Raw genomic sequence first — 25,299 nt, 5'->3', positions numbered from 1 at the left:
GGTCTGCACGCTAATACCCATAATTCATTCATACAGGGCCGATGTCATGATGCAGAGAACGTTCAAAGGAAGAGAACCAAAAGCTTATATTGCCATCTGCTGGCTTAAAATGTCAGTAACAAAAATACCTTTGGCTCCTTCCAAGAGCATCTTTGTTATTATTGTACTGTACATAAGGTATTATATGCAAACCTGCTTAAAAAAAATCCTAAAGGCTAGAGTTTACATCACACGCTGCTGCGGCCCCCCTTCATAGAAGCAGGCACACACCTGATTTTGACTCCCCACCTCCTCCTATCCCAGCTTTGCTTTCTTTCCTATTGGGGTCACTCAGCTCATCAAACAGTCCGCTGTTAATGATCTCTTCCTGCCAGGGGATGGAGACAGCACCAGTGGCAAACTTCTTGAAGAACTTCTTATCCTTGTCATCAAACTCGATGCCCCGGATTTCAGAAAAATCTGCAATGTCACCGATTTCTTTTGCATAAACGACAGAGGGATCGGGCACAAACGGTGGCTTGATGAGACCAGCCTCAAGTCTTTGGAAGTTTATTGTTTTAAACCAGGTGTGCTTCCTTGGGTCATCATTTTGCCCCCTAAAATACAAACAGCAATAAAGAATCTGTTACTTTTCAGAGAGAGAATGCTGGAAACTTTGATTTTCATATTGTGCAAGATGTCTAAAAAGAGAGACAAGAAGCATGAGGTGGAGAGAAAGAGCTGCAATAAGAGAGGGCGTTTGAAGAAGATCAGGAAACAAGAAGTGCGAAAAGATTAAAAGTGAAACAAAGAGGGAGAAGGATCAGAAAAAATGAGAGTCTGATGTGCTATTACAGATTAACCAGATAATGCTTATACTCTAAAGAATCGCTTTAAAACTGAAAGGACAGCAGCGACAAAGTCAAGGGGAGTGTCAGGCTGGCTGAGGGGCAGCATGTGGTCACTGATCTAGCAGAATGAAACCCCTGCAGGACAAGGCAGTTTGAAGACTGTCTAGGAGACTTGGGGATCAGGAGTACTGGGCCTGCTAGAGGTGACATCTCACCTACATGGAAATAATTGCCACCCCTGACTCAGGCACTGATAAGTGAAAATAATCTGAGGAAGGGATGCTCAACCAAATGCATCTCCAACCAGTAACCCATCAGGTTTAAAGCTGCAAAGAATCAAGACACTGAGGCAGGCAGGATTTGAGGAAGTGGTTGGTGGGCAATCCCACATAACCTGTAATAGTTAGGCCCAGGTACTGTCTACAGTTTTGTTTCATCTGTTTAGGCCGTTGTCACATTATAGGTTTTCTCCCACCGCAGAGAGTTTGTTTTCGGAAACCAATGAGCTTCTGTACAATGCAGGCCCTAGGCCACTTGTGGTCTCTGGCTACTTTTGTGTGCTATATTCCCACCGCATGCACAACAGGAACTGTAACACTTAAGCAAAATATGTGACATGCAAAGAAGAGTGATGCAGTGGGAAGTGAGGCTCTTTTAGGAGTACACATTGGACCCCCCTACCCACGTATTGCTTCAATGTGGTGTGTGGTGCGGTGGCTATGAAGAGTGAAATGGCACAATTGGGAGTTCATGGGGGACCCCCCTACCCTACTGCTTTGAAGTGATCGCAACTTTCCTGGAGAGATTATTGCTTTGATGTCGTGGCACAGCACACCAGGGTGGCAGCTATGAAGAATAATGTGGTGCAAAGTCCGCCAATCCTGCATTCACCGGTAAGTCTCTAAAGTCCAAACTACTAACAGATTTGTAAGATGAAGCCAGAGCTTGTGGTCAGCTAACCAGCACAATTCATTCCTTGAGCCCCATTCATGATTGTTCCTGGTTGAAGGACAAGTACCGTAAATATACTCGCATTTAAGTTCTCTTAAATTTAAGTCAAATGCGGAAAACTCACGCTATTGATCCAAGAGATCATGATATGCTAACACCCACCTGAGAGAGTAACCACGGAGCACACTGCCTTTTTTTCTGTGTGTTGTGCCTACGTGACCACACTGTAATACCTGAACTACATCGAAGCGATGTTTGCACTGTTTTGTGTTTTTTGTATCTCACACCCTCATACATGTTTCTCATACGATGGAGCGTTCAATCAGAAGAAAATATGAAGCTAGTTTTAAATTAAACGTCATTGAAGTGGCAAAAGAAATTGGTAACTGCGCTGCTGCAACAAAATTCGATGTGTCTGAGAAACTGATGTGAGGTTGGAGGAGGCAAAAAAGATGGAAAAAAAATTAAGTGTCGCATTTTTGAACGGGCGTATAAATCAAGGTCTGATTTTATGATCGATTTTTCTGGTTTCAAGACCTAACTTATATGTAAGTATATACAGTACATACCCTGGAGCTAAAAAAAAAGTACCAGGAACTACAAACAGCCCAAGTTCCTGCGGTGGGAATGCTACAAAAGTCCCTGGTTTCTGATAAAACAGTTCCTGCAGTGGGAAAGCACCTCATGTTAGCGAGTCAGAAGAAGTCACGGCATGCTCCCATGACCACCAACTGTGTAGAATGACATACCCAGCCATATACTGCGTCTTAAATCATAGTGGCGGGCTTGTGTGCTTTGGGAGTAAGAAACCTGACAAACAGAAGAGACTCATCTGTCTGTGTTATAATAAGTTTGTTATAATATTAAGTTTAATGTCACTGTCTCTGTGCACACTGTTATGGATTCATTCATACAGGCAGACCAAGTATGGTACACAGGGGCTCACCATTTAGAATTGCCAAGCCAAGCATAGGACTAGATAGCCAAAGACAGCTGCAGGATTGTATAGTCAGCCTAAAGACAGAATAGTATACGTCTGTCCTCCGTCAGCACAAAATCTTCTTTCCTTGTTGGGAGAATGAGACAACTACAAGTAGGCATTGTGCTATTCCTGTATTTTTGGAGGTGGAGTTGAGTCCTTTCCTGTCCTTGTTTGGAGGCCAGAGAGAGAGCCTGCATGTGGAGCAACCAGCATATAAGGCTTAGACTGCTGCCAAGGCACTTTGAAGCTGTCGGACGGAAGATTATGTCATCCGTCCGGAAAATCCTTTCAGCGTGGTGACGAAAGATGGCAGACTGCGTAGATCAAGATTCCCGCCTTGATAGAGTCTGTCATAAGCTTCCCGTCTGTAATGCCGCGTAAAACCGTCAGTAAAGAAAGCTAAAGGTATATTATTTTTCTCATGTGATTTTGTACCGCCGTAACACTATTGGAGGGATATCGCCTTTTGCATTATATCTATATAGTTTCTGGTTACTTAACCCTTTGCGGTCGTTAGGCCAGAAAACTGGCCTTAGTAAAAAGTGCGCTATAGGTCGTCAGGCCACCGCTGGTGGCCCTGCAAGTTTCTGACCGATTTGCACAGTCGCCTGGTCGAGAAAAGTGGCCTGTGTTATTCCTACGTGCTTGAAAAAAATAACTGCTGTAATTATTGGCGTTTTTTCAATAATTAATTACGACTAATGTAGCGTGACGTTGAAAATTAAATACGACTGCAAAGGGTTAAAACGCCGCAATTTAAAAAGAACATATTTCCAAAGAGCTAGTGCCTCTTAAGGAAACAGTGTGATGTCTTGTGTCTTCTCAGAGACACTTTAACGTCCCGTGAGACAAGGCAGTGAGACAAAAGGACAGCTGCTTCACAGGCTTTTAAATGATCGACGCGACAAGCAGAACACGCAGCTCGGCAGCAGCAGCAGCAGCTAGACAGCAGCTGATCCGACCGCATCTCCTTAGTGTGTGTTCAGCCCTCCCCCCTTCACAACATGAGCACCAGAGTTGCAAAGTGGCTAGCACGTAGCACACCCCCTGGGGGTGACTGAGCAAAGCGAGCAGGGGGCAAAGCCCCCTAGTTCTTTGTTATTTTAGAGAAATTTAGCAAATGGGATTAGCAAGCTTTGTTGAGCTGTACTCATCAAAACTGCATTATAAAAGTAGACATTACACAATATTTTTGCATCTTCTTTATGAAGTGGTGCTGAAGCAATAACATAGCCTGCTCGTGTCAGTCTGCTTGGGTTCTTTTTCCAGAATGTATGATCAAGCCTCTTGAACTGAGCCACAGCTTGACTTAAGCTAAAATAAGCTTATGTAATAACACAAAAAAATGCTTTACGGTTAACTGAAAGAGATTATGTTTAAAAATTCTGATGGGGGAATTGAAAAAAAAAGTAAGATAGGTCTATCCATCCATTACTGAAGCTCCTTAATCAGGTCTGGAGTCATGGGGAGCTGGTCACTATTGTGGATGCCCCGGGTTCAAGGCAGCCACCAACCCTGGACAGCACACTTCCATGTGGAGCCAGCTTTGAGCCGCCCATTAACCCAACATGCACATCTTACACTGATGCACAGAGACCATGGAAGCCCTGCCCAGAACAGAGGAACTCTGGAGTTGTGGGTGAACTGCTGCACCACCCACCAAGCAGCAGCTCTCTTAAAAAGTACATTGAGAAATGTCTGATCAGTTTAATCGATATGAGCAAAATGACTTGCAGCAGAGACCCCTCTGGTCCCTACCTGTAATCTGCTCTCACTTCCTAATTGCACTTCTTATTAGCTGAGCGAGCTGGAAGCCCCTAATGCTTCAAGTAAAGGTTCAGCTGAAGAGAAATAAAAGCCAACTGGAAAGCAAAGTAACAACGTGAAAAATCAACATTTAACAATACGGAGCTGCTTATAAGAAGCAGTTAACGACACTATGTACATTAGTGAAAAGAGAGAGCAATTATAAATAGAAACCACCTCTCAGCCACATGAGCATGACCTGTTTGCAGATCCAGCATTCACTCACGGGTTATATAAAGGTCTAATCATTAGTCTAAGACTATAATTAAGTGTGACATAAAAGGTTACTGACTTTGTAACCGTCATCGACAAAAATAACTCTTTAAGTAGAATTAGAAAAGGAAAATTGGTCGGTCGCCATTGTCTTCTCTGATGGTATATTGCAATTCTATGCTAGACCAGGGACTCACCCTCACCCTCACCCTCACATCAGGAATATTTCAAGTCTCATCTTTAAACTGTGGGTGCAAACCAACATACAAAGCTGACAGAGAGTGAGACACTGGAGCTGAATTCTGCACGGTGCTACCTGCCTTCTCCAGGTCTTTGCTCTTCCAGTGTAGCTTTTTTGATTGTTTTGTAAGCCTCTTGTTATTATTAAAATTTACTGTCAAAATGACATTAAAAAGTAATTTATTGATCTGAAGGTAACATCCTCATAAATTAAAGGTGGAGAAGTGTGACGGCACTACTGCCTCACGGATTCAGGGTCTTGGGTTCAAATTCCACATTTGGTTGCTGTTGGTGTGCAGTTTACACATTTACTGTGTCATTTTCTTTAGATATTTTGTTTTTCTTCCACATCTCAAAGACGTGCATGCAAAGTAAAGGGACAATTCCAAACCGGGCCTGTGTGTCTGTGCGCATGAGTTGGCCCTGTGGTTGACTGGCATTGGTCACCCTCGGCTGGTCCTGTCTTGAGCCTGATGCTGATGGAGCAGTTCACCTACAATGGGGTTTAACTGGTTTGAGTTGTTAAAGATGTAAGGGCTTTGGAACACCTAGAATTTACTTTTACAATTGTTTTTGTTCGGTGTGGCTATTATTTTTTACTGTCATGTTTCATCATTATTGCACCAAAATTGCTGTTTTGTGAAGCTCTGCCATTATTGTTAGTAATGACATCCCATTGCGGCCTTGTGATGATGAGAAGCCATGAGGTGATGATATTATTGTTACACTATAAAAGATGGCATTACAGTAGTTCTGACAGCAAACATTGTGGATGTCATGGAACATCTTATCTAGCATCAGATCTGATTAGGGAGTCAGGGTTTTTGCTACCAGTGGCAGGTTTAGTTCCCTGGAGTAGGAGCTAAGAATAGTACCAGGAATAGTTCCGGCAGAGGGAATGCTACAAAAGTTAATGAGTTTCTAAAAAGTTCCTGGTTTCTGAAACAAGTTCCTGCCATGGGAGAGCACCGTATGTGAGTGAGTCAGAGGCAGTCACGGTGTGCTCTCATGGACGCTAACTGTGTAGTGTGACATACCAGCCACCCACTCTACATGGTCTGTGAATCGTGCTTTGTCTTAAATTGTAGCGGTGGGCTTGTGAGTGTGTGAAAGCGGATGAAAAATGAACATTCAGTCGAAAGTGCAATGTATATAATGCAACAACGAGGAGGAAAAAACCTGACCAACAGAAGAGACTCGTCTGTCTGATATCTTGTGTCTTCCATACCACAACACAATAGAAAAGAAGACAAAGGGGCTGAGGTTGTGGCTCAACCTGCCATATCTGTAAATAATTCGCAAGACTGGTGGCTCCATCAGGCAGCACATTATCGACTGTCAGAAATGTGGAAATGTGAAATAGTGACAGATTTAAATATGAGCAACATGGGCAGCCACCAAGGGTTGGTATCTTGCACAGTGCGCCCCACACCAAAAAATTTGGAATGATGAGCAGGTCAATCCGTTAGGAGAGCCATTAATGAAGGGGTTTTTGCTCTGTAAATCCCGCGGTATGTGCACAGAGGGACACCATTTATGTAACTGAAGGGGCGCAGGCAGCAGACACTGAGAGGGACAAGGTCATCAAAAAGTGTAATAGTGACCACCCACTATAGACACCAAGGGGCACCGTCCCCTGCCTAGAGCTCCAAATGGGCTTCGACTGGCACTGTTTGCAATTAATAGTCTGGGTTTGTGTTTGTGTTTTAAAATTTTGGGTTTTCTGTCTGCTAGTACTTAGACAAGCAATTTTGCCTCCTAAATTCCTGGTACTATTTATCATGTTTCTTGCTACTTTTTCCATTTTGACGGATCATGAATGGGTTAAATTATGTAAATAAAAGGTCTTCTCTGAAATATTTGTGCTGTTGAGCTTGATGGCCCTTGTGATGCTTCTGCCCTGCTCACACAGATACGACAGTGCAAACATAAACACAAAATTGACTAATACTTTATTATGTTGCACGTTATTTTTTTCTAAATTCCATCGCATAGTAAATGAAATCCATGCCTTATTTGTTTATAATTTCATGTCATCCAGAGTAAACTCATTACTTTAATGCATTGATGTCCTGTTTATGGACACATGCAGCAGGGCCAAGAATTTGGTATCAGAATAGAGTAGCTTACTGTAAGTCAGCGGTTCTCAAACTGTGTAACAAAAAAAGGGGCGCGAATGATGCCATATGTGACGTAATTTCGCTATTCGTAGGAAAATTTTTAACTTGTAGCGGTGTATTGGCAGCAAAAAATATAGGAATAAATTTTAGTAGGGTTTCAAAAAAACGTTAGGGGGGCGTGATTAAAACTGTTATGAAAACTTGGGTCGCAAATACTTAAAGATTGAGAAACGTTGCTGTAAGTGCTGCCACTTTAAAGCATTTGTCCAGCTGTTATCAAATCTGCTTAATACAGATGGGGTTGACTTGAGCTGGAGCCTAAACTAGCAGGATCAGGCAAAAGGCAGACAAGCCATGGACAGGGCACCAGTCCACCATAGGGCACACTCATGCGGAGCCACCTCTTAACCTAACATTGACATGTTTGGGATGTTGGAGATAATCGAGGTTTTCACAAGACTTGGAGAGGACATGTAAACTCCACACAGAAGTAGGAATCATAGCCAAGACTCCGAAGCTGTGAGACAGCACATCATTATGCCCCCTCTCAGCTCCACTGGTGGCTCTTCATGTTTTTCGTTGCTGTTTCTGTTCTGATCCAATTTAAAATATCTGATATTACAACTAATCTGCAAACACATTAGTTCATTGTTTTACCAGAAACGTAAGAAGAAACGGTAACTGACTGATTTGATGCCATTTCTTTGAAGTGCTCTCATCAAAGAGTGTGTCTGCAGTGACTGGGAGAACATTCTAAAGAGCCGAGAAGACAAATAAAGCCAGCAGAACTGTCAGGAAAAAGAAGCACACTGGTAAAGTGAAGTGTTTGCCTGTAGTTAGGTGTCAGGCCTGTGGTTGCTCAGTGGGATAAGCTGTGTCACGCACACACATCAGAGGACCTCCTCGCAGGCTCAGCTGAGATATATAGTAACCGCCAAGACATGAGGGGATGCCTCCTTCTTTTCCCACAATGCTGTGAAGCCACCCAGTGAAGCTATTTAACCCTGCCCATTCTGGTGCCATCATAAAATCCCAGGCATCCTGGAAGGAGGTGTCATTACTGGCCAGAGCAACCCACCAGATGGAATGCCTCTAGAGTGACTGCAACCGTTGTCTTTATTTTGAGATTCCCACTGAAGGCACATACGCCAACAAGCACTGTTTTTGTTTATTTCGGTTTATCTTGATGTCCCCAGACTATAAAATGGAAGACCTGGTTTTCAACCCAAAATTTTTTTGCTGCATCCTCAGCTGTCATTCCCACATTACAGTAACTGTAAATACTGCCTTAAACCTTAGGAGTAAATCCAGCTGATTGGTTAGTTTTTTTACTTTCTCGTATACAGTGGAACCTCGGTTCACGAATGTCTCGGTACACGTACAAATCGGTTTACGACCAAAAAGTTCGCCAAACTTTTGCCTCGGTTCACGACCACACACTCTGTATACGAACAAACCAGTTTCCCTTTCGGTTTGTACATGTTCAGTCTCTCCCTGTGCATTTCCTGTGCAGCGAGCAAGAGCGAGAGAGCGCGACACACACACACGCACACACACACACACGAGAGAGAGACAGACGCACACACACAGGCAGCAAGAGAGAGAGAGAGAGACGCGCACACACACAGGCAGCGCAAGAGAGAGGGCTGGACTCATAAGGTAGGAAGGCAGTTAAAGAATGCACTGGGCTTGATTTTGTTTTCACTTCTGTTTACAGCGATCGGTTCATAGCGTGCATTGTTGCAATGTTACTTTTCTTGGTGGTTTATTAAATTACGGATTTTTTCAAATGTTCATTTTTTTCCCTGTGCTTAAAATTCATTAAAAAAAAGTGTTTTTAGCCAGCAGTTGGTAGCGCTATAGCGCGAACTATTGCAGTGTTAGTTTTCTCTGTTATTCAAGGTTTTCTCAGTGTTATTCAATGTTTTTACATTTAGTTTACTATTACGCTGTGCATTCTATGGTTTAATTAACTATATTTGTGCTTAAAAACTTAAAAAAAAATATATATTTACATACAGTTCGTATGGTCTGGAAAGGATTAATTGTATTTACATACAATCCTATGGGGGAAATTGCTTCAGTTCACGACCAAATCGGTTTACGACCAGAGTTTTGGAATGAATTATGGTCGTTAACCGAGGTTCCACTGTACGAAGAAACCTACTGAAAATATTATTTTTGTAATTATGTTTGTGTCTGCGTGCATGTGTGTGTGTATGTAAACACGATAACTTGAGTACGTTTTCATTTAGGTCAATCAAATTTCACATACAAGTATTAGGTACAAAAAGTAGATTTCTATCAACTTTTGGGCTATTTTTGCTAACTGGAAGTAGTACTTTTTTATTCATGCAGCTGCAGAGTCCGATTTATTCAACTTTACTTTTATAATAATTGTTCAATATATTATTAATTTGATTTGATTTATTGTTGATAGTTCTTTAATGTACATCTCCCTATTATAATAAAAAAATCCTGGGACAAGACAAACTTTTTCAGAGCGATATTTTCACATCCCGCGAGAAAAGACTTTGTGCCAAGAGATTTAACCACGCTTGGGGCCCGCACATAAAAGACAAAGAGTAGATGTCAAAGTAGAACGTTGTAAAGAATTCAAAAATGTTGGCGCCATACACATGCAGAGCTGGTTAGAGATAATGAAAATACTAAAATTCAAAAGTCTCAAAAAAATGATAGTAAAGATCGTATTAGCGCAAACAAATGGAAATTATTATTCGGTGAAATAACCAAACAGTGAAAAGAGATCAAATATATTGTTCAGATTTAAACTTCAAGTCGGAGACTTGTAGATCATCTAATTCATGTAGCCATCAGGGAAAAGTAGTGTTTCTTCCCAATGAAGAGGCATGTCCGCGAGAATTAAAAGATTTGTTGTTTGGTGAAAGTGAAATTCACATACACAAGTGGCAGAGACGTGAAGTGGCTTGCATGTAGCACAGGCCGGGGGGGTTGGCAAGCGAAGCGAGCAGGAAGCAAAGCCCTCTAGTAATCTATATATATATAAAATCCAATGTCTGTGTGTCTGTCTGTCCGCTTTTCACAAGAGAACTACTTAACAGATTTAGATCAGGTTTTTCTCTATAATTTGCTTATACTGTACATTCCAGTTGACTTTGCAGCTTCTCTCATTGTGTTATGTATCACAGTTCACTTGTGGTACCGATTTATTTGCGCAAATCTGAGTGGACCGAGGATAGGGGTGGGGGGCAGGACCCTCCTCACTCATGCACCAGCCTCAGGTTGTGCACCATAAATCCGCTTAGCTAGCGAATGAGAGAACAGATGTGACAGAGGAGGGGATGCTGGCATACGCTTGCTGCTGCCGCTCCTCCCTGTTAACAACACTTTTCATAAAATTCGCCTTAATCCTGCACTTCTTTACGCTTGTTTTATTTTCTTTATTATACATATAGTTCGTGGATGCAGCTGACTCAAATTGTATGGATTTGGATTCATTTTTATGGACTTTATGGACTTTACCTTGACTGGGAACAACTGAATCTGTGGATCATGGGACGAGATCTACAAGCATTTCTTTGTACCTGGCGATCTAGGAGCCTGGGATGATCTGTCTCCTTGATTATAGTTGCTATGCTGGTCTGCTCTTGATTCATTTTATTGTGCTTTATGACTGATCTGATGTTCACACCCACCTGGCTTGTGGCTCTGGGGTGATCACACCTGTAATACCCAGCGTTACTTGCTTGTGGCTGTATGTTGGAACCTCCAAATCGTGCTACCTCCTCCTGCTATGCTTTCTGCTGCTTTTCTATCGCCACTCATCTACGCTACCACACCTGCCTGTCTCACTGGCTCCTCTGTGCTGTGCTGCTTCTTCACTGCTATCAGATAAGTATTGCTCAGTTTCATGCTAAAATACTCTCGTGACAAACTCCTTCATATTAAACAGTTTGTCTAGAGCAAATGGTCTGACTGGAATATCCTAAAAGACACCGGTATTTTGCAGCACCCGAAATATGTACATCGTGGGTCAGGTCACCGCCACTGCCGGGCTATGAATGAAAAGATCAACAGCAGCATTTGCTCAGGAATATCCCATCCTACTCATGGCCCTAGAAACAGAAGTGTCAGTGTGCCAAATTTACAGTATGTGAAAATAAACTCCAGTCACAGCTCTGTGCAAAAAGAAGTCTCATCAACTAATATTGCATTGTTTAATTCAAGATCTCTTAATGGCAAAGCATTGCTGCAGTCAGAATTCATCATTGACACCAAACTTGATATACTGTGTTTAACAGAGACTTGGCAAAAACCGAATGAATTTACGTTTCTCACGGAGGTGACACCTCCTGGTTACACTTTCCTCACAGAGCCCCGTAGCTCAAGAAAAGGCGGAGGACTTGCAGTAATTGTCAGTGTGGAATTAAACATCAAAAGAATCCCAATTGATTGTCCATTGTCTTTCAAGTGTCTGGCTCTTAAACTAATAACGGAATTAGGTCCTGTCTTACTCATTGTTCTTTATCGTCCTCCAAAATACAATGCATCCTTCTTATCTGATCTGACTGAACTATTAACCCCTTAACCGCCCTCTGCCGGATATATCCGGCATCGTAGCTTTATTGCTGACGCCTTACTGCCGGAATTATCCGGCACATTTGCCTGTGGTTATGTGAATGCCTGGCGCGTAGTATAACTGACAGTTTGGCGTGGGTATTATTACTACGTTGTATTTCGACAACTCTGCGGTTGTATTGGCCGCTCACGTGATGTGATTCGAAAGTGAAAGCTGTGAATATGGCGAAACGTAAACTGACTTCAAGTGAGGTTTTGCAGGCGATTTTGGACAATAATTCTGATCATCATTGTAGCAGTTCTGAAGAAGATTTTAGCGACAATGATGATCAGCAACGTGCGCTGCATGATACTGTGAATGACGACGCATCGGATGATGGCGATGAGTGGGTGTATCCCCAGCATCTCAACTGGACTGCTGCCCGTTATCTGAGCCAGATATGAAAGATCCAAACCGTGACCGCTTGTTCAAGCTACGTCCTTTGATTGACCATTTATTTGAAACATTTCAGCAGGTATTTCAGCAGGTAAATACTGCTTGAATAAATGTAAAGTAAAAAAACGAAAATTGTTCAGATTTCTCCTGGCATGGGGAATATTTAGGGAGTTGGCGGTTAAAGGGTTAACCCACTTAAGTTCCTTTTCTCAGAGAGTCATTCTTCTTGGTGATTTCAACATCCATATTGACATCCCCACATCGAAACTGATAAATTAATTCCTATCCTTACTGGACTGTTTTGACTTGACACAACATGTTGATTTTCCCACCCACTCTGGTGGTCATATATTGGATCTGATCTGCACATCTGGACTATGTGTTGCCAACATTTACAGCACTGATTTGGGACTCTCTGACCATAAGGCAGTGCTTTTCACTGTCTCATTACCTTTCCCTCCTCTTACCTGTAAACGACAAATTTCTTACAGAAACCTTAAAAATATCTGTCCCTCTATCCTTTCTGGATCCATTTCTGATCTTTTACTGTCTGCAGCTATTCCATCAACACTAGATAGTCTTGTTGACCACTATAACTCAGCCCTTCATTCAGCATTAGATAAAACAGCTCCTTTAAAACATAAGGAGGTTTCCTTTAAACGTTCAGCTCCTTGGTATAATTCAGAATTGCGATCTATGAAAGCAGATGGCTGGCGCCTTGAAAGAATGTCACGTAAGACTGGCCTTACCGTGTACATCCAGGCTTCCTCTGACCACCATAGAGCTTACAGAGAAGCACTAACTGCTGCCAAGAACACCCACTTTGGCAGAATAATAGAAAGTGGCCACGATAACCCAAGGGTTTTGTTCTCTAGTTAATAAACTACTCCAACCCACATCTGGCCCAACTACCTCTTCTACTGAAGTCTGTGAGAAATTCCTCCACTTTTTCTGTAACAAAATTAAAGATCTAAATAATTCAACTAACATAAATACATCATCTGTTTATATCTCTTCCTGTTTTCCCACTCCATCCAGCTCCTTCTCTAAGTTCTCAACAGTCACATCTGCTTCTGTTAATGACCTGCTTTGTAAGATGAGGCCGACTACTTGTGTACTGGACCCCATCCCCAGCACACTACTTAAATCCTGCCTTCATGCCATAATCCCGACTGTTACAACAATAATAAACTCATCCCTTGACACTGGCTCTGTGCTGCTCACTTTCAAAACCGCTTCTGTAACCCCAATGTTAAAAAAGTCTGGTCTTGATGCTGACAATCTTAACAATTTTCGGCCTATTTCCCACTTACCTTTTCTGTCAAAAGTTCTTGAGCGTGTTGTGGCTTCCCAACTCACCAACTACTTAACTTCTAATAATTTGATGGAACCCTTTCAGTCTGGTTTCAGAGCGCAGTACAGCTGTGAAACTGCTATGCTACGGCTAACCAATGATTTGCTTATGGCAGCAGAGACTGGACAAACCAGCATATTCATTCTGATAGACCTCAGCACAGCATTTGACACGGTCAAACATGACATTCTACTGTCCAGAATGGTGAGCATGCTGGGTATCTCTGACACTGCCCTCCAGTGGTTCAAGTCCTATCTGCCTGATAGGCAAGAGTTTGTTAGTCTTGGCAACAGCAGGTCCAGCTCAGCGCCAGTCATACAAGGAGTTCCTCAGGGCTCTGTCCTCAGTCCTCTGCTTTTCTGTATTTATATGCTTCCCCTTGGCCATATTATTCGTAGCTATGGACTGGGTTATCATTTTTATGCAGACGATACTCAGCTCTATTTCAATGTTAAAAGTGGAACTTCATCAGAGCTTTCTCAGCTCACAACTTGCATCAGTGAAATTAATACCTGGATGGAACAGAACTCTTTAAATTTAAATTGCAACAAAACTGAACTCCTACAAATTGGGACTAAAGTGCAACTTAATAAAATGAGCCCCTTCCCACTCAATCTTGGTGGTGATCTCATCAGACCTGCCTCTACTGCAAAGAATCTTGGTGTCATTTTTGATTCCTCCCTTATTTGTCCCTTATTCCGCCCACATAAACCACATTAAAAAACTTTCTTACTTTCACCTCCGTGACATGTCATGTGTTCGCTCTTTCCTCTCCTTCTCTAACGCTGAGAAACTTGTCCATGCTTTTATCACATCCCACATCGATTATTGTAATTCCCTACTGGCAGGTGCCCCTTCTAATCTTATATCACATCTCCAGCTTATTCAAAACTCGGCTGCAAGAGTCCTTACACGGACCAGCAGCAGCAAGCACATAACACCCATCTTGCTTCGCCTTCACTGGCTCCCTGTGTCTTACAGAATTGAATATAAAATTCTACTAATAACCTACAAAGCCTTAAACGACCTTGAGCCAAACTACATCAGTGACCTTCTCCATCACTATGTGCCTGTCCACCCACTAAGGTCCTCTGATTCTGGCAATCTTGTTGTGCCCCTCACTAATCTACACTCCATGGGTGACAGGGCCTTCAGCTGTATAGCGCCCAGACTCTGGAATGACCTACCGAAATTAATCAGGTCAGCTGACTCCATGAATTCTTTTAAAAAAACAACTCAAAACTCATCTGTTCAGGAAGGCTTTTCGCTCTACTTGACTTTATTACCCTTCTCTCAGTTTACCTCTATGTCAAGTTGTTCATGTAACCTCTGTGTGTGTGCGCTAGAACATCAATTATGTTGTCTGTTAGGCTTTTTTTCTTTGAATTTACTATCTTACTCTTCTTTTTTTATTTATCTGGTTTAGTACAATGCTATATACTGAATACCCTGCTGTTCTTTCTTAAACTCTGTGAAGTGCGTTGAGCATGGGAAAGGCGCTATATAAATAAAATGTATTATAATAATAATAATAATAACTACTTAACGGATTTAGATCTGGCTTTTTCTAGAATTTGCTTGAACATTCTGGTTGATTTTGCGACTTCTCTCATCGTGCTAAGAATCATAGTTCACTTGCAGGAGCAATATATTCACGCTAATCCGAGACAAAGGCTGTGAGCCAAGGGGAGGGGGAAGTGTGATATCAGGAGTGGGGAGCCAGACAGGGCCCACCTCACTGTCCTTTTTCACTAATATGCAGGCGGAGCCACGGGGGATGGCTAGTATAAAAATATAATCATTGTCTTGTGGTTTACTCCTCAAATATCCATACCCATATCTGAGTATATGAGAAAGTCTAATGTAGACCATTCCTGATTTTTGTACTGAAAAATATATATATTGGCCAAAATATCAAGTGACTGATGTGTCAGGTTGTAGCCTAGTAACTATAGCTGATCTACTGTGTCAACAAAACTGAATGTATAGGTCTGTACTTGTGAAGCAATTTGGGATGGTATTTTGTTAGGGAAAGTGTTACATTAAATAAATGTCTTTTTATATAACTAAATGGCTTCTACTAGACGATATGAAACTTAAAGCAAGAAATTGTTCATCTTCTTTACACTTTGTTTTCTTTTGATACAGAATCACGATGTGATATTACCAAACATTTCATTGCACAGAGAGGAGTGACTGAAAGAAGAAAGTGATTGGGGTTAAGAGGAAAGTACAAATGACATCCTGCCCTCACTGCTGCAGGACAACATGAACCTCATGAAGCTGTGACACAATAGATAAGCCGTAATGATGACAACAAAAAAGAGGCAAAAAAATCAGGTAGAACATCCCTTAGCACACCACACCTACTGTACCTGAGACTCGCAGTGAGCAGATAAGATGTACCGAGCTGTTAAAGTCAACCTGAAAACTTCTCCCACGTATTTAAAGCCATCACGTGGAGACTGTACACATAAAGCTCCTAGTGAGGGTCTGACTATACTGATCACCCTTGTGAGGGTAGTCATTTCGATTTATGGCAGTAAGGTTTGGGTCGAGTGATGTGTCCAGGTTGTAGTACTTCAGACAGTGATTTCCTCCAACTGCACAGGGAACTCCTCCAAAAACAATTGCAGGAAGATTCCTTCAATAAGAAGGAACCCTTCCCGTGGAAATGATTGAAAACTCGATTGGAAGTAACCCCAGAATAGGGTTTAATGCCTACATCTAGTCCACAGTGGGAGGAAGAGTGGCAAGATACAGTAAGTTCAAGTTTACAAGTTCATTGCCATGTGTACTTAGTACAGTTAGATTCCTACTTGGATGCCTCTTTCATATTAGCGAAAGTAATACAAAACCAGCAAGACTAGAAACAACACTATACACTAAAGACATAGAAACATAAGAAACACGAAAAAGTGAACTCAATTATCAGTATGGCTGTCTGTTAGGCAGCTCTATGACTTGTGCATAAAAACAGTCCAAGAATCCAGTGAGTGATTTGAGTGCTGCTGATCATTTGTACTGTTTGCTAGGACAAAGAGTGAGAGACATGACTGTACAGCATGGCTGAAGTCCTTATTAATACTATTTACCTTGTCTTATGTATGTCCTGAAGCAGAAGGCTGATGTCTACCAATAATGCCACCTTCACCACCCTCAGTAGTGCTCTGTGGTCCTGAATGAAATAAAAATGCCATACCAGGGTGTAATGCAGCCAGAGGGGACAGACTACATTGTAGAGCTGTGTGACATTCAGGCCTTCCTCATATATCTAAGAAAGTGAAGGTGCTGGTGAGCCTTCATAGTGATAGTTGAGATGTGTTCTGTCCATGTTAAGTCATCGGTGACAGTGATTGTGTAAAATTTAAAGCTGCTGAGTGCTGACCTGCTCCACTGAAGCCCTTCAAATGCAGACACCACTGTGGTCTTTCTCTTAAAGTGAATCACCACCTCCTTGATTTTGCTGGAGGAAACCACAAGATAACTGCTGAGTCTAAAATGGCTTGGAAGCTTTCACTGTGAAATTTGACTGTTTTCCTCGTCTGGTTTTTGACTCAGAAAAATGAACGAATGCAAGAAAAAATAGAATATTCCTGACTGTATAAGTATAAGTTTTCACTATTGACATAGAAGAATGAGGACCACTTGTGTGCAGTAAAGTTTGGTGAAGTGTACCTATCTTTTTGGAGTCCCACAGCTGGACAGCAGGTCCTAATGCCTTGAAGACAAAGAAACATTCAGGAGGAATTCAGATTACAGTGAAAGAAATGACCTAATCAATGGAAGGATGCAGAAGGAAATCCACATCAAAGAGCAGTGAAGTACATCAATAAGCAAAGCAGAGCGTCTGGTGGGAAGTCCCCAAGGATTGCAATTCTAGAAAAAAAAAAAAAAGAATTAGCGTTGCTTCCTTGAGATGCTGAAGGCAACAATTGCCTGAGTGTCACAATCCATGGCTTTGTGGGAGAGTTAAAGAAACGCAAGCCACTATGGAAAGAAATTTGCACCAGATCTCAACTGCCATTTGCTAGAGGGAATGTGAGAACATGAAAAATACGCTTCCGTGGTCAGCTAAGTCCAAATGCAATGTAAAAGCAGAAAAAGAAAAAGAAAATTACACCCTCCAGCAGATGTGAGATCTCAGAGAATCTGCAAAATAATTTAAATCACTGTGTATAAGTCACACTGGCAAAACATAAGTGCTGTACTGTGGCCCAATAAAAGAGGTAGACGTTGGCGGTTGCTGTTGACCACATTTTAGGATGGGGATGTAACAGAAGTCATCAAATGATGAGAACAAAGAGTGATAACAAGAGGATTGATTGACAGGTTCAAAAGTAAAGGAGATAGGGGACAACTTTGTGTGGCATCTTTAAAAATCTGGAATGGTGAAGAAATATTCAAAATTGTTAGGATTACTGCTGTTCCAGAAAGCAGAAAGGAGATGCACAGCCAAGCTATTAGGATCTGGGAGTTTTCCAGACCTCATCTAATCCAAGTCTTCCTTAAACTCAGTGTAAGAAAGGAGTCCAACATGGCTGCTGTAGAGAGACTAGGGAGGGATAGGTTCTCTAGAAAAGAGTTCAGATAAAAGGGAAAGGGTTATGAAATTGTACAAAAGCAACCTTGTGATCAAAGAGCAAAACTGGTTTCACATCAGAAAGCCAGGTAGCCAGCAACTGAAAAATAAAAAAGAACTGATCAGTTCTGGAGTGAGATTAACGGTTTGGAGAAAAAACACAAGAACATCTTGGCAAAGGGGATTAGTAGCTGAAAAGAGTCAACCACAGACCAGTAACAAATGTACATAGCTAGCAAGTCAAGTGTAGCTAGGAACTGGAAGCTTGGCTAGCACAAGATTGAAAAATGTGTTCTTATCCATACCCAAATACATTTCATACACTTTTAGACAGTTATACTGGGGGGGAAAGACAGTCAATATGGAGTCGGAGAATAAATTCAGAATATCACAATCTTTTTTCCATGCAAACTGCCAAATTCATCTGTATTTTAGTCTGTGGAATATGACACATAAGAATAACCATACCACATTTCCTGGAACTGGAAGATGCTAAAGTAGCAATGAAATAACACTTCATAGAAAAGTTTAGGGACATCCTTGGACAGCAGTTTGGATTCCTGCTGCAATGTGACATGACACTTCTTGTCCAAGACTCTATAAATCTTGATTCACAACTCTAAGCCCCAAACATTTTAGGATGGAACTGGAAGATTAATCAAGAAAGAAAGAAAGAAAGAAAGTTATACTGTAGGAAGTAGATGTTTAAAAGACATGCCTTGTGGCTCCCCGTTTTCCGCTCATGAAATAACAGCAACAGTATAAACAGGATGTGAGAGCACCATGCTGTCAAAAGACACAGCAATAGACGGTGAGATTCTTCATACCAGGTTTTGATCCATCACAATGACACATAAGGAGAAAAGGAGGCTAGAAACAAGAGACTGATAGTACACTTTAGAGAAGTGTGCCATTTTCCTGGATCAAACTCTTCAGTAGCTTGCTTTGGGTCATCAGTTGCAGTCCTTCTTCATGTGCCCTTTTCATCACATAGCCTTCATGGACTGAGCAGTGGCTGGCCTGAAATCCAGAAAGGGTAGAATATGCTGACCAGTATATGCCAAAAGTCTTCTGATGAAACCTGTCCACGACAGGAGGAAAGCCACTTGTTATATGATACTGGTCATAGGTTTTTAAAAATGACTGGTATCCCAATTCTCAGTATTCTCTTTTATTCTAAGAATATGAGCATTTTGTCAACAATTCCTGCCTTCCACTTCTGCAAGGTTAGTGCTTCAGTGTTTTAATCTATTAATCATCATGACCTACGGTGTTTATTAGTATCTCAAACTCCAACAAATTCTTCCTTTGCTAATCTTGAACTTATTTCAGTTGATTCTGGACAGCATCAACCTTTGCTTGAAGACTGTGATAAATGGAGACCTGCTGCGTGTTTTGCTATGATTTGCTTCACATGGGTGAGTAATGTGGTCTTATTTGATACACCAGCCTGTTTCTGCATGACTGTCATCATACGGAGAGACTTCTTCTCTGGACTTGAGCCTTCAGAATGGGACCTTCATTCCAGATGACATTTTAACACCCCAAAAGATAAACAGTAATTTATAATATACAATATTGATGATCAAGGATCTGGTAGGCTGACAATGAGGAAGGTGGAGAAGAAGCAAGTTGCCCCGTAGAGCTACTGTACCTCAGAAAGTCACCACCAAAAGTCATGTTGTCTCCATTTTATCTCCTTTAATGAAAACCTCTATGTTTCTCTGCATTAAGGCATGAAAATTTAAGTATACAGGACAAACCTTCACGTTAGAGGAGTTCCAGGATACCAAATAATTAAATTACAACACTATACACTATAATAATAACACTATAATACTTAACGTAATCTGTAATGATCAGTTTAAAAAATCTCACTTGTCCCAAAATATCAGACACATTGCTAAATTGGGATGAAATCAGAGTAGGAATGGCAATGTTCAAGACGTGTGCAAGCAGATCTGATCATTGCTTGATAGGTGATACTGTGTGGCTCCCAGACTCCATTTCAGCATGGCTCCAATATGCTTTGAGCTTAATTTTGGATATGAAAAATTGTTTACTTCAAGCTAAATGTGATTTACTCAGTGGTGCTTGAAAAAGCCATGCACATCTGTCGTGTCTCCCTGGAGGCCCAGAGTTTCAGTCAACCTCTAAAACCATATGGAGGTTGAAGCTGACTGTCATACAAATCTTCTTCACACTATAATTTGACTTCCCATTACAACTGGGCATCCCATTCTGTTTTACCTTTATAACTAAATTATATTTAGCAAATGTAAAGTTTTTCAAATTACTTGCTATAATTGGTTTCTTACTCATACCTGCTCCCAAGACGATCCTCCACTTTTTTGGCTAGCAGCAGTTTGCAGATTTCCTTGGTTGGTTCATCAAAGTTGCAATGTTCAAACTTGACGTCATCTTCCTGTGTTCTCCTTTTTACCTCATCTTTACTGACTTTTTCCTTAAAGTTCTTGAAAGGGGTCCGCCCTGCAATCATCTCATAAACACTGCAACCCAGGGCAAACCAGTCCACGGAGTAGGTATAGTTTTCTTCTTTCAGGATCTCAGGTGCCATGTAGCCATTGGTGCCAGCCTGCAAGCATAACAAGACGAGTGGTCAGGCGTGCCAGCAGCAGTGAGATTTAAAAGCTTTCCATCTATTCATCTATCTTTAATCAAACCCATTTAATCTAGTCTCCATGATATTGTTACCTGAATGATACAACAAAAATTCCTCAATCCATTTTCTGAAATCACACAACAATTTCATTGTTTTTGGCAGGAGGCAAAACCAAATTTGGGATGGAACTCCACGAACAAACACTCCTACAGCTACTCAGTTCAGTGGTACCAGTTATGCCAGACTGGTAGTTCTTTAGGATGCGGGAAGAAACCTGAGAACACGGAGAAAATCCACACAAGCACAGGGGGAACAGAGCTACCATGCTGGGATAATGAATTATCTAGTCAGTCAGTCAGTCATTCTCCAACCCGCTGTATCTTAACACAGGGTCACGGGGGTCTGCTGGAGCCAATCCCAGCCAGCACAGGGTGCAAGGCAGGAACAAACCCCAGGCAGGGTGCCAGCCCACCGCAGGGCACACACACACACACACCAAGCACACATTAGGAACAATTTCGAATCGCCAATGCACCTAACCTGCATGTCTTCGGACTGTGGGAGGAAACCCATGCAGGCACAGGGAGAACATGCAAACTCCACGCAGGGAGGACCCAGGAAGCAAACCCAGGTCTCCTTACTGCGAGGCAGCAGCGCTACCACTGTGCCACCGTGCCGCTCATGAATTATCTAATATTGTAATATTGCAAAATCATCTTGTTGAAGTAGGACAGAATTTATTTTCCTTGAGGAATCTGCACAACAATAATTCTTTATTGTCATCACACATTTGTGTGTGTGTGTGTATATATATATATATTTATCTCTCTATTAGATTAGATTAAATTAGATAAACTTTATGTATTTATTTATTTAAAGAGCCAAATTTCACCCTGCGGACAAATACAGCTCTATCTATCTATCTATCTATCTATCTATCTATCTATCTATCTATCTATCTATCTATCTATCTGTCTGTCTGTCTGTCTGTCTGTCTGTCTGTCACCATTTGCAAGACACTGGCTTTGTTTCAAATAGCGAATCATCTTAAGAGCACTTCTATTAACTTATAAACCTGAAACTTAATGTCCAAACTCCCGTTGAGTGCTTCTCTTTGAAAGCTCCTTTAATTTATGGTTGAGCCACTACTGATTTGGGTAGCTGAAACTGACAATATCTTCTCACTGAGATCCATTCTGCAAAGTTAGAGCATTGTGCCCAGTCTGAGAAGCAGCTATGAAGAAGAGAAACTTCAGCATCTAAACTCTTGTGCACGATAGCATTGTGGTGAGTTCCTCTAATTACAATGAGAGGACCACGGTATACACAAGAACTTTAGTAAGAGTTTAATACAATAAATTTGCAAATGGATCGAACCTGAGCCCTAATTTGATCCCCTTTTCTGATGGTGACTTTCGTAGATCAGGAGAGAAAAAATAAACCCCCAGACTAGATTAACACAATTAAATATGCAGTGCATATATTAGAGAAATCCAATCATAATTACATGTATACTTATATTTCCCCTTAGACTATCATACATAAAGAAAACAAAACAAATAAACAAATAAAGATGTAATTGGGCATACTGTACTATTGAATAATACTAATAAATAACCACCTCTGTAACAGAACTGACCTAGTGCGGACACAAAGAGAAGAGAAAAAAATAAAATAACACCTAATTACATGCAGAACATGAATATAACCAGCGAATACGTATATATACATATATGGTATTATTTTAGACAGACACACACCTCTCTTTTACCCCACAATAAACAGACCCCCAGAGCCTTTTTAACACCAGTATCCTTATCCCTTTTTTCTAGAAGATCCAACCTGACAACCTGACTGGGTAATCCACTGTTAATTCCAGTTTACAGGAACAACTGGTGCTCCTTCCCTTTGCGCTATAATGGACTGTTCTCACCAGTTTGAAGCCCAATCCTGTCCTTGAAGCCATTGTGAGCCTCACCTGGGTGTCATGGCGTAAAGTGTCCCTCACTCTGTAGTGGAAGTCGCAAGCTTCAATAGCAAAAACAGCCAAGTGCCTCTCCTCCTTTCCAAAAGTGCACCTCCTTTTTTGAAGAATGTGCATCCACTTGTGTCACAGAATAGCTCATTACACAAGGGATCCACAGGCACAGCTTGACCCACCCTCTCCCCTTAAAGTGACATTGTCTAATTATGTAATTCACAAGATATATGTATTTTTAAGAAAAAACAAGGCAGCAGAAACAGATACAGTGAACATAATATGTAGGACCTGCTAGAGCGCAATGCTTTTCCCTATTAAGTTGCAGATGACACAGCTAAGGGCCTAACTTAGGAAAACACAGGAGACCATGGACAACGGATCATGAAGCAGATAGAAAGAGTGCACAACAACACAAGATGAATCCTCCACTTGAACCTGGAGGAGAAAGGGTCTTCTTCACAAGTCTCTTTTGTGAGGCTTCATTGGTCAAAGCTGTCACCCAAGATCACCCTTCGCTCCCTTGCACTTACAGTAGATGTGCACCATGTATGCAGATCTTGTTATTCCTGGCTCTTTGGTGTCTGTTGTATTGATGTTGACTCTGCTATATTGTTAATAAGTCTTTATTATTAATATTTTCCATGTTCATTCTGTCTGGTTTATTGGTTTTGATTTGATGCCAGGAAGTGAGTCCTTCTCAGAATCTCAACTTTTCTCTGCCCTTTACATTGGGTCCAAATAATTTTTGTATAGCTCAGTGAGAACATGTTCATCTTGGTCTCTGAATCTTTGCAAATTAAAAAAATAATAATTTTATGATTTACTTTACTGTTATTACAGAACAAACATGAATTCAATCAGTACTACTGATGCATTTATATTCTGCATCATGTCAAATCAAAATCAACATTTGTTCACTACGAGCTATGTGAATGAAAAGCCTACTAGGCAGCAGCCCTTTGTATATTTGAAACATCAGAATGCTTAACAGAAACTCAGCTTATCTGTTTTACTACAGCATTAATGGTATTCTTTCCAAATTCTGATAAAGCTTTGGAGAGTTCCCTGTAATATACTTTTATCTCCAACTGAGTTATGGAGGGTACAATAGGATTCTTCTAAACTAGCCGACGCCCGCCATAGCATAGGCCTACGGCGGTGTAAGAATAGGAACGGAAAACAGTGAGAAAGGAATTCAGAAATCAAGAAGAAATAAATACTTCTTGAAAGACGCAGTGTGCATGTAGAATTTCCGGCCAAGCCGGATTCCATGTGAAAGTGATATATAAATCAGACTTTCCGAATGTACGTACTATGGCCATGGCATCCTGATAGTTTTGTTGCATGTATCTTGGACTTCCTGGAAATGTGGATGGTAATATGATCATTTTGCCTACACTTACGTTGTTATTTTCAGCGTTTGCTTGCAGTGTGTCTGAAAGTCCTTTGTATTGTTCCACGCGCAGATCTTGTTGATGTAATCTGAGACAGTCGAGACATGCACCCTCTGTTTTAACATACGCATCTACGACGTAGTATTGGAATAGATTGCCGCTGGAGTGCAAAATACTAAATGTATTCCTCATTGCTAATCTGTACGTGTAAAATTGGCATTGAGTAAGCCTTATTCGCTTGGCGGTTCTTTTATCGGGAACATGTTGTAAATCTTTGTGCCAGCCAATGTCTCCGTAAGGGAATAAAAGTGGGTAAACCATAGGATCGCAATTCATGTTGAGCGTGGAAATCTGTTTACAGGAGTTGCCTGTGAGATAGATGCAAATGTCCCTTTCGGCAGGCGGTTCGCCATCTTCTCCGACGAAAATCACTGCAACATCGGTGTGACATGTCGGGGCATTGTATCGTTGTAAATCCTGCCTAGGGGTTTCCTTGAAAACCATTCGTACAGATGCAGTTGGATTGGACTGAGCGATTTCATGCATGTGTTTGTATGATTTAGCAAAGGGGTTGATGGTTCTGAGCATGGAATCTAGCTGGAGAACAAATTTTCGCTGCATGCAGAGTTTGCTTTATTTTGTAAGCATACTTCAGTAGCTTGCGCTGTGTCAAAAACATACATATCTTGGAGAGGTAGAAGTGTTAGCGTATAGTGGAGAGATTTGGTGATAAATTTGCCTGTGTATTTTAAAACAGTATGGTTCGTGGCCAGGAGGTTGAGTTATCTGTGCACCCATGGAAGCAAACGCTAGAGAAGAGCTGTAGTCTCGAATATACAGCAGGACAGTATAGTGCATGACATGGAAGAGGACGAATAGGAATCGAGAAATGCCATGTCGGCTGCGTGTGGGCGGGACCGGTTTTGAAGTAGAAGCAGGACGAACCAGAAGAGAAATATTTATAAGAGATGCATAAAATAAGAAGTTGAGCAAGCAGTGTCGTGTAAGATGCAGTACCGCCGCCCCCTATACGCAGAGTATGCAGTCTGCGTAGGGCACCAACTCCCAGGGGGGCACCATCCCAGCTGCTCAAAAAAATCGTTTTTATATATTATAATAATAAATTAATATTAATAATATACATATACAAATAAACAAAAATATAAACGTATATATTGCATTTTACAGTGAACGCAGAGTAGGCTAAGCACACGTGATGACGCGCGC

The 25,299-nt window shown here is 41.4% G+C and overlaps 1 protein-coding gene across 1 annotated transcript in view; it reads right to left on the bottom strand.

Annotated features, from left to right (window-relative positions):
- Positions 1 to 204: 204 nt before the first annotated feature.
- Positions 205 to 25,299, bottom strand: part of grk7b (G protein-coupled receptor kinase 7b) — a 38,549-nt gene continuing 13,454 nt past the window's right edge. The window contains exons 3-4 of the mRNA XM_028792218.2: positions 20,399 to 20,670; positions 205 to 596 (exon numbers count right to left, since the gene is read on the bottom strand). Coding sequence (XP_028648051.1) covers positions 251 to 596; positions 20,399 to 20,670 — 618 coding nt within the window. The 3' untranslated portion in view covers positions 205 to 250. The remainder of the gene's footprint in view (positions 597 to 20,398; positions 20,671 to 25,299) is intronic.

Source organism: Erpetoichthys calabaricus, chromosome 2, assembly GCF_900747795.2.
Source record: "Erpetoichthys calabaricus chromosome 2, fErpCal1.3, whole genome shotgun sequence".
NCBI lineage: Eukaryota > Metazoa > Chordata > Cladistia > Polypteriformes > Polypteridae > Erpetoichthys > Erpetoichthys calabaricus.
The sequence above is the reverse complement of the archived record's forward strand: the minus strand, read 5'-3'. Positions and strand labels throughout refer to the sequence as shown.